Here is a 10,114-nt window from a genome sequence, read left to right as displayed (position 1 = left end):
AAAAAAAAAAAAAAAAAAAAAAAAAAAAAAGCATTGTTATTAAAACCATTTACACAACTTTGACTGTTACTTTGACTCAGGATATTAATCCTAGAAGGAACCTTATTCATAATCTATTCTAGACCAGGGGGTCCACAACCCCTAGGCTGGGGACCAGTACTGGTCAGTGGCCTGTTAGGAACTGAGCCACACAGCCGGAGGTGAGCTGCAGGCGAGTCTAAGTATTACAGCCTGGGCTCCGCCTCCTGTCAGATCAGTGGCAGCATTAGATTCTCATAGGAGTAAGAATCCTATTGTGAACTGTGCATGTTGCGCACTCCTTATGAGACTCTAACTAATGACTGATATCTGAGATGGAACAGTTTTATCCCCAAACCACCCCCACGACCAGTCTGTGGAAAAACTATCTTCCATGAAACCGGTCCCTGGTACCAAAAAGGTTGGGGACCGCTGTTCTAGACCCTGCATTGCATACATAAGGCATCTGAGGCCCAGGGAGACTGACTTGCTCAAGGTTACTCAATGAACCCGTGGCAAACTCAAGACCCATGTCTATCTGGCTTCTAGGTTACTACTTTTTCTATGATAGCACATGACTTACCCCCCAGCATCTCCTTAGTACATATAGGAAATGTGGCTGAGTAAGGAAGCCATTAACTCTGGACAAGTCATCATTTTGGTGCCTGCTTCAGTCTCCTTTTCAGTAATCTAGTGATAGTCCCAGCCAGCTTCAGCTGGGTTGAAGCAGTAATAATAAAGGTCCTCTGTGAAGCATCAAGGTCTAAAGGTAATACGTCTGCAAGCAGTCTGATCAAAGAGCAGTCATAGCATCCATGTACTTTCAGATTGCCAAAAGGTAACTTCAGAGAAACTAGATTTTATGCTAACTTGCTCCCTTTAAAGTCCAGTTATATTCACTTTCCAAATTATAAAATCAGGGGAAAAGCCTAGAAAAGAATAATTCCTCATTGTTTTAGACATAGGATTTATCACTAATAGCAAATATTATTTACTTGCAATATTTGCTATATACTTCTATGTTGCCCTTTTAAGCTTAGAGCAACAGTGCTATAATAAATATATGAAGCTTTCCTTGAGGACAAGTATACCTGTATTCACCTCACATTTGGAAATTCCTTTCCAGAGCTTTAGGCCCTCTCCTTTTTTTTTTTTTTTTTTTTTTTGAGACAGTCTTTCTCTGTCTCCCAGGCTGGAGTACAGTGGCGTGATCTCAGCTCACTGCCATATCCACCTCCTGGGTTCAAGCAGTTCTCCTGCCTCAGCCTCCCAAGTAGCTGGGATTACAGGCATGCGTCAGCACGCCCGGCTGATTTTTGTATTTTTAGTAGACATGGGGTTTCGCCATGTTGGCCAGGCTGGTCTTGAACTCCTGATCTCAGGTGATCTGCCTGCCTCGGCCTCCCGAACTGCTGGGATTACAGGTATGAGCCACGCCTGGCCTCTACCATTTTTCTGTGTGTACTTCTCAACTCTGCCTCCTATTACTTAGCTGACCTTTTAATCTACATTCAGTTCATGCTCTCTACTTCAAGTATAGTAAAACGTCCATAAATGTTTGTTGAGTAAATGAATGAAAGACAGACACTCTCTACCCCATTTTCTCTAAGTGTCCCAACTGTGTTCCACTACCATCTTCAAGTCTTAGGAATATGCTATTCATTGTGCCAGAAATGTCTCGCAGTTGCTCCCAAGACTGTATTTCCTTTTCTGTCTTACAACACAGCAATAGTCACCTCTTTTCATGGCATTTTCTTAAATTACACCTCCTTGGTTTGGCTTTATAGTCACTCTTAAAAACTCGCGCGGTGGCTCACGCCTGTAATCCCAACACTTTGGGAGGTCAAGGGCAGATCACCTGAGGTCAGGAGTTCGAGACCAGCCTGACCAACATGGAGAAACCCCGTCTCTACTAAAAATATAAAATTAGCCAGGTGTGGTGGCGGGCACCTGTAATCCCAGCTACTTGGGAGGCTGAGGCTGGAGAATCACTTGAACCCGGGAGGAGGAGGCTGCGGTGAGCCGAGATTGCACCATTGCACTTCAGCCTGGGCAATAAGAGCAAAACTCGGTCTCAAAAGAAAAAAACACAACAAACAAACCAAAAACTCCCCAGTCCATCTCCCTGAGATGAATATGCTACCATATTCTCTATGGTAGGCTTCTATTCCTTTACCTTGTATTCCCATTAGATTATAAACTCTCTGAAGCTAAGGATGAGTTCTTAGTTTCACCACGAGCACATGATATGTTGCATTCTTGATGATTCTGACTGACCAAATGATTTACTACCATGGCTGTCTATACCTTTATGACTTGCTTCATCCTGGTGGTGTAGGTTTATAAGGCTCAGTTCCCCAGGTGATGAGCTATAGGCTAATCAAATCAAATAACGTAGGAAGCCAGCTAAGGTAACTTGTGAACTGTTCTCTTTAAGTGGAATGTGGCTGCAGGGCACAGTTGGGGGCCAACTGTAATGCCTGGGAAGTTAATGTTTCAACATAAAACATCTAGGTTTGAGCAGGACTATCATTGTGTAAGCAAATAAAGCATGCCTAAGTCAGATTGTTCCTAACTAGCCTTAACTTAATGTGTTTGATCTTAATTATTAGCTTTTTCTGTAATTCCTTTTGTTCCTTAGTCTAGGGAGTGAAATCACTCTGTTAGGCAAAGATAAAGTACCCACTCAACTTCTGGTCTAAGGTTTTTACTGACATAACCATGATGTGGGGGAAGCAAACTGGACTTGGAGTCAGAATATTTGGTTTCTAATCCTGACTGTCACGTAGTTTTATGACCTTGGGCAAGGTTGTTTCCCTCCTGTGGGTCAGGGGTCCCTCTGGAAAATGCAAATAATGAATATCTCACTGGATTTTTTTTTTTTTTTTTTGAGACGGAGTCTCAATCTTGTTGCCCAGGCTGGAGTGCAATGGCATGATCTCAGCTCACCGGAACCTCCACCTCCCGGGTTCGAGCGATTCTCCTGTCTCAGCCTCCCAAGTAGCTGGGACTACAGGCATGTGCCATCACGCCCGGCTAATCTTGTATTTTAGTAGAGGCGAGGTTTCTTCCTGTTAGTCAGGCTGGTCTCAAACTCCCAACCTCAGGTGATCTGCCCGCCTTGGCCTCCCAAAGTGCTGGGATTACAGGTGTGAGCCACTGCACCTGGCCCTTCACTGGATTTTTTGTGGTGATTAAAAGTGGTAATATATATGAGAACGGTTTATAAACTGTAAAATGCTATAAAAACATGAAGANTTTTTTTTTTTTTTTTTGAGACGGAGTCTCAATCTTGTTGCCCAGGCTGGAGTGCAATGGCATGATCTCAGCTCACCGGAACCTCCACCTCCCGGGTTCGAGCGATTCTCCTGTCTCAGCCTCCCAAGTAGCTGGGACTACAGGCATGTGCCATCACGCCCGGCTAATCTTGTATTTTAGTAGAGGCGAGGTTTCTTCCTGTTAGTCAGGCTGGTCTCAAACTCCCAACCTCAGGTGATCTGCCCGCCTTGGCCTCCCAAAGTGCTGGGATTACAGGTGTGAGCCACTGCACCTGGCCCTTCACTGGATTTTTTGTGGTGATTAAAAGTGGTAATATATATGAGAACGGTTTATAAACTGTAAAATGCTATAAAAACATGAAGAATTGTTCTGATCATTTTGGTATCAGCTTCAATGAAATGGTATGGAATATTACCTATTCAAATTGATAAGAACCTGAAAACAAGAAGAAAGCCAACTTGTGCACTCAAGCAGCCCTCTATACTAGCCCCAGGTTCTACACAGAGATGGCCCAACAAGCCCCCCCTTTAGTGGAGTCAGTGCCTCTAAATGGTAGCTAAAGGGTATGGGGCCAACACATTCCTAGATTCAGAAAACTATCCCAGTGGCAGTGAATGAATACTAAGAATTAGAATCCCTGACAAAGTTGAAGAGCTAGGCCAGGCGCAGTGGCTCACACCTGTAATCCCAGCAATTTGAGAGACCGAGGCAAACAGATTGCTTGAGGCCAGGAGTTCGAGACCAGCCGGGCCAACATGGTGAAACCCTGTCTCTACTAAAAATACAAAATTAGCTGGGTGTGGTGGCGCATGTCTATGATCCCAGGTACTCAGGAGGCTGAGACACGAGAATCACTTGAACTTGGGAGGCGGAGGTTGCAGTGAGCTGAGAATGCACCACTGCACTCCAGCCTGGGTGACAGAGTGAGACTCTGACTGCAAAAACAACAACAACAACAAAACAAAACAAAAAAAGTTGAAGAGCTGGCTCCTACCCCTTGGATGTTCTTCCTGGACACCTTAACTAATTTTGTTGGCTTCCATTCCTCATCATCCCCCTCATCATCATCACCATCACCATCACCATCCTCATGCTCATTCACAGAATGCTCTGAACAATATTTTAGATCCTCGATGTCCATGCTTTGCTCCAGGAACTTTTCTTTAACACGAGAAGGTTTTGGCTAAGAAAAAAGGTTTGGAGTAGTTTAGTTATTTAATAAAAATTAAAAACTACATATGCATCATATCTTCCCAGTAACTGTTGCCAGCTATATTCTCAGAGCAAAGATTTCAGACTCTCTCAAATTCACCCCACTTGGCTTTACCAATCAGAAGAAATTCTGCTTTAGCCTTTGGCTTTGCAGAGTCTTTGAAGGCAGTGAAATTGGAGGCTGACCAATCTGAGGGAGGAAAGGGAAACTCACGATATGATGAGATAAGTATCTTTGGATGGACAGCTGAACATTATTGCTCTTTTCTCCTGTTCCTCCTCCTCAGCTGTGTTAAATAATGCCTGCCCGTGGCCCAAAGTCAGCTTTCTGAGGAGTGAGAGTGCCTACTTTCCTTAGGATTGAACTGTAGTTTTATCTGGGACTCCAAAGAAATGTGAGATACTAGAATTTGGGAATTTTAACTGTCAACCTCTTATAAAGGGCAATTTTAGCACACTTACCCCAAACCTACGCTGTGCAAAGGTATCACAGGCACTGATCATTTTACCTTAGGTGGGACATATTCAAAAGAAGAGTCTGGAGATAGAAGGGTATCCTTAGGAAGATGTTTCTGTCTGCTGGCTACCTGGAGGAGGGTCAGTTTCTATTTGAAAAGAAGAGACAAAGTATATAATGCAGGGCAGCTTCTGGGAGTGTTCATGACTAAAACAGATACCAGACCTAGGCTAGCTCAATGTTAAACCATAGTAAAGTGAGGCAGGATTATAGTAGAGTACGTTGACTCCCACTTTCCAATATCAACAATATTAGATTCAGAAAATGGCAAATTTAAAAACTTATGTTTATTCCACTTTGAAATGCACAGGTCACATGGAAACTAAATATAGACCTCATGAAATAGAGCCAAGTCACCACAATGGGGATTGGTCCAAAGAGCTGGCCTCAGTAGCAACAGGGTCTCTTAGGGCTTATCAAGTGGGTGGGAAACTATTACCTGCTTGATGATTTCATTCTCTCGGAGAAGCTGTTGATTTTGCTCACACACTTCTCGCATCTTCTCAAGTTCTTCATCCTATTTCCAGATAGTGCAGTGATATGTGGGGTTATTTTGGGCACTACATGTGGGTTACCAAACAACTCACATAGATGAAAACATACTGCTGCCAAGTTGCTGGCAGCAGATGGTTTTTGCACAGCAGGCATTGGCACCCAGAAAAATGTCTGATTCCCAGTTCCTAGGTGACCTGAATGCCACTTCTATTCCAGTGCTCCCCAGCAGCTCTGACCACACTCATAGGAACCACGGACTCTGCCTGACAAGCCTTCCTTATTCTTTTCCACTCCTTAGCTTCATATCCCTTATTCACATTGGGATGCTGATTAAGAAACCCGCAGAAACTTAGCTCTATTTTCTTGAAGTCTATAGATGCTTCTCTTTACCCTTCTTAACACAGACCAGGCAGTTTACTTGCCACTTTAATAAGCCTGACTGAACTACCTGGCACCTAAGACAACCAGATCCATGCATACAACCTTAACTAGTTTGCTTGTGTCTTAGATGGAAGGTGCCAAGGAAACCCTACAGACTGGTGGTTCAGGAAAAAGATTCTAAGTTAGACTAAAATAGTGCTACAACATGCTACTAAAGGAGGGTGTGGTGTTCCTAGCCTCTGGAAGATATTCAGACCCCAGGCATTTTACAAATATGTCAGATTTGAATGTCCCTAGGATTCTAAGTAACTACTGGATGATTTCATTTCCTCAGCTCTTTAGAGCTCAGGGTTGACGCCAAGAACCACAAGGCCTCAGAGTCTGGTATGGAGTATGTGCTGCCATTTTGGTACCAAAAATGAGGTTATTCCTATATGTGGCTACACTCTAAGTACCCCTAACCTGATCAAATAGGGCCTAAAGGCAATAGAGGCTACCATTATAAATCTTTTTTCCAGTAGGTAATTAACTATCTGCTGCCAGTACAAGGGTCTAAATGAGACAAGATTCTCAGTCAGTACTGTGAAACTCATCTCTGGAGACCTCTCCCTCTTGATCATACCTGACACTTCAGTGTGCTCAGCAGCTGCTGTTCCTTTTCGCTGACTGATTCCTCTAACTGCTTCTCTGCCATTTGGCTTTGCTGCAGCTGGCTGAGAAGGTACAGCACCTACAGAAAGACACGACCCAATGGGTAGTAACAAAGGTACCAAAGGGAAAAAGAAGTTTTGACTTAGTTCAAGCAGTGATCCAGGTGACTGCTCCCTTGTGATTTAGAAGTAAACTGTTCTCATTTGCTCTCATGGCATGAAGTAGTGAGTACAGCATGGATATTTCTCAGTGTAGTTTTTTTTTTCCTTTCTGTTGCCCAGGCTGGAGTGCAGTGGCATGATCATGGCTCACAGCAACATCTGCCTCATGGGTTCAAGTGATTCTCCCACTTCAGCCTTATGAGTAGCTGGGATCAGAGGTGCACACCATCACACTCAGCTAATTTTCTGTATTTTATTGTAGAGATGGGGTTTCACTCTCCTGGACTCAAGCAATCTGCCTGCATTGGCCTCCCAAAGTGCTGGGATTACAGGCATGAGCCACGACGCTGGGCCTGTTTCTCAGCATGTTAATATTCATATTTAAGTTGGAAACTAAGAGCCATTGTCACTGGTATATATAAAGTTAGACAAGTCACATCTCTGCTTCAGGTTTCTTCTTATTTGCAAAATTTAGAAAAGGCCACATAGATTTTGAAAGAAATTTTATATCCCCACTTTTTAAAAAAAAACTAACAATACAAGGCAATGATAGTTTCATAGTGTATCTTCTTGGCTTGCTAGAGTTTACCTTCTCTTGGTGCTGTTGCTCCATTCTGACCAGCTCAGCTTGTAACTCTGTCTCTATCTCAGCAAAATGATTTCGTTCCTCAAACAGCATCTTCTGCATGTCAGCACAGCTGGTCTTGCTGTGTTTCAGGCTGCTTTCAAGTTTGCTGACCTGTATTTTGGAGGAGACCAGCTGGAAGGAATAAAAGAAGATCAGTTTATTTGAAGAATGACCACCTTTCTTTCCCCCTTTCAATAGGCAGGATAATGTCAGCTTTCTTGAAAGGGTCTGAGAAAAATTCCTCCACGTCCAAGTCTATTCTTATTTTTTCATGTCACATGGATTCCAACATTGAATAGTAAATATACTATTGTTCTATTCCCAGGCCAAGAGTCCACATTTCTGCTGAGACATGTATATTGGGGCTAGAAGCCACTGCTAAGGCCATTTTATTTTTTGCTCTGCCTCAAGGTAAGAGTAAACCTAACCCGAACAGTATCTGACAATTACAAATTCTGATATTTAAGAAGTTCTTCCTTAATTTTTAAGCGAAATCCACAGGACACACCCTTATGGCCAATTATGTCCCATTTCAGAATGTCTATATTCACATGTTAGAACTCGTAGACTGAGACTGCAGATCTGGCTCTTCAGGCTACATGATATCCTACACTGGCCTAGTTTTACATTCACTACTAGCCCAGATGGTGAACATGATAAGTATCAGTGTTCACAAGACTGATCAAGATTTCCTTAGTAGAACAAATCTGCTAAGCTAACACAAAAATGTATAAAGGGTAGCATTGTTTAAACTTATAGGTTTGGAGTTTGTATGCTTGTCTTGAGTGAAAATGCTTCAATCACCAGAGGCAATCAATTTTCATTCCTCTGGTGACAATGTAAGGTGACATATCATTTTAAGGTCAGCAAAGATGGCTTTTCCTTAAAATGAATCTTTATATGTCAAAAGATGCTTAGGTTTTCCCTTTTCTAGACTGGATCTTAAATTTTGAATATACATCTCATAGGGGTTTTAAAAGTAGTACAGTATAACAGTTGATGTTTAGCCAGTGACCCACTATGGCATTTTGGTCTTTCCTAATAACAACAGCTAACATGCATTCAGCACTTGCTATAGGCCAGTCACGACGGGCATCAATTTGTGAGTCATATTATATTTTTGTAAGTGACTGGCCTGAACTTACTTACACCAACCTTTATCTACTAAACTCTCTAATGTTAGTGTTATTGGGGTTTCTACCATGAAAAGTGACAATAACACTATGACAATATTTCAAGGCTAACATCTCATTTCAATCTACACAGCCAGCCCCCTAACTGCTGGTTAGAGTGATGTTTACCTCTCCAATCAAGTATTTCAGGGCACACTTGGCTTCCAGAATGGTGGCAATATTCTCCCAGCGTTGTTTTGGCCTGTCTTCACTTTCCGCATCCAGCAGCTTCTGCTGTAGGTCAGCAATCTGAGCACTCCTTCAGGGAAAGAAACAGTGAGCCTTACTGCAAGTAGCCTGAACATCAAGGAGAAGGGGGAAGAGCTCTAAGGAGAAACTTCAAATAATTTTATGGATGGAGCTATCAGGTAAATATCATTTAAATAATGTTTGAGTCATCTGGTTAGGATTTTACACAGTATCGCAAATCCTGTAACAAAGGACTCTAGTGGCTCCAGTGGCGCAATCGGTTAGCGCGCGGTACTTATAAGACAAAGGACTCTAAGAGACTATCTAAATGGTTTTATTCTATTAAATACTGGTTGAAATAAATGGGTCATAAAGTGGGACTTGGAAAGACTTATCACAGTAAGGCTTTTGTTGTAATGGATTGAGTAAAATATGTTAGTTTGTCTTGGGGCCATATAAGCTCAGACTGTGACATGGTGGTCCACCCATGCAAGGATAAGATTCAGGATGGAGACCTGAAGGAAAAATCTCAAAAGAACAAACAGGTAGATATGCTCTTTACTACAATCGAGTACCAAAATGATACCCAGGGCTGGCATTGTGAGAGGTTATCTTGATGTGCCTGCCACAAGACCGAGAAGTTTCTAAGAAGACTAGATATTTTGACCCTGGTTATAGCTTCCGGGTACTTTCTGATCAAGTATGTCCTAGACCAAAGTCTCCACAGTATTTCAGTTTCACTAATAGCTTTCTTCTCAAATTTCTTCTGTGTCTAGTAAGAAAGAGCATACCAGCATACTTATGCAGTGATAAGTTTGGTACTATAAGGAAGATGGGTACGAAAATAATCTAAGACTGTAGTTCTCAAATTTTGGGGTCTCAGGACCCCTTTACACTCTTAAAAATTATTGAAGTCATCTAGGACATTCTGTTCACATGTGTTATACCCATAGAGATTTATAGTATTAGAAAGTACAACTGAAAAAAATTTTAGCTGGGCGCAGTGGCTCACGCCTGTAATCCCGGCACTTTGGGAGGCTGGGGTGGGTGGATCACCTGAGGTCAAGAGTTCGAGACCAGCCTGGCCAACCTGGTGAAGCCCCAGCTCTACTAAAAATACAAAAATTAGCCGGGCATGGTGGTGGGTGCCTGTAATCCTAGCTACTTGGGAGGCTGAGGCAGGAAAATCACTTGAACCCAGGAGGTGGAGGTTGCAGTGAGCTGAGATCGTGCCATTGCACTCCAGCCTGGGAGACAGAGCAAGACTCCATCTCAAAAAAAACAATTATTAATTCACTTAAAAATCATAAACTTGGCCGGGCGCGGTGGCTCAAGCCTGTAATCCCAGCACTTTGGGAGGCCGAGACGGGCGGATCACGAGGTCAGGAGATCGAGACCATCCTGGCTAACA

At 42.8% G+C, this 10,114-nt stretch overlaps 1 protein-coding gene across 1 annotated transcript in view; it reads right to left on the bottom strand.

Annotated features, from left to right (window-relative positions):
• LOC108539312 (chromosome-associated kinesin KIF4A-like) overlaps positions 1-8,773 on the bottom strand; it is a gene marked incomplete at its 5' end in the record, with an annotated part of 20,464 nt that extends 11,691 nt beyond the window's left edge. Inside the window, 6 exons of the mRNA XM_017887900.1 lie at positions 4,292-4,480; positions 5,019-5,114; positions 5,466-5,543; positions 6,525-6,632; positions 7,304-7,474; positions 8,644-8,773. Of these exons, the coding sequence (XP_017743389.1) occupies positions 4,292-4,480; positions 5,019-5,114; positions 5,466-5,543; positions 6,525-6,632; positions 7,304-7,474; positions 8,644-8,773 (772 nt within the window). The remainder of the gene's footprint in view (positions 1-4,291; positions 4,481-5,018; positions 5,115-5,465; positions 5,544-6,524; positions 6,633-7,303; positions 7,475-8,643) is intronic.
• Positions 8,774-10,114: the final 1,341 nt, after the last annotated feature.

The sequence above is a fragment of the Rhinopithecus bieti genome, unplaced genomic scaffold, assembly GCF_001698545.2.
Source record: "Rhinopithecus bieti isolate Rb0 unplaced genomic scaffold, ASM169854v2 scaffold_18033, whole genome shotgun sequence".
Taxonomy (NCBI): Eukaryota; Metazoa; Chordata; class Mammalia; order Primates; family Cercopithecidae; genus Rhinopithecus; species Rhinopithecus bieti.
The sequence above is the reverse complement of the archived record's forward strand: the minus strand, read 5'-3'. Positions and strand labels throughout refer to the sequence as shown.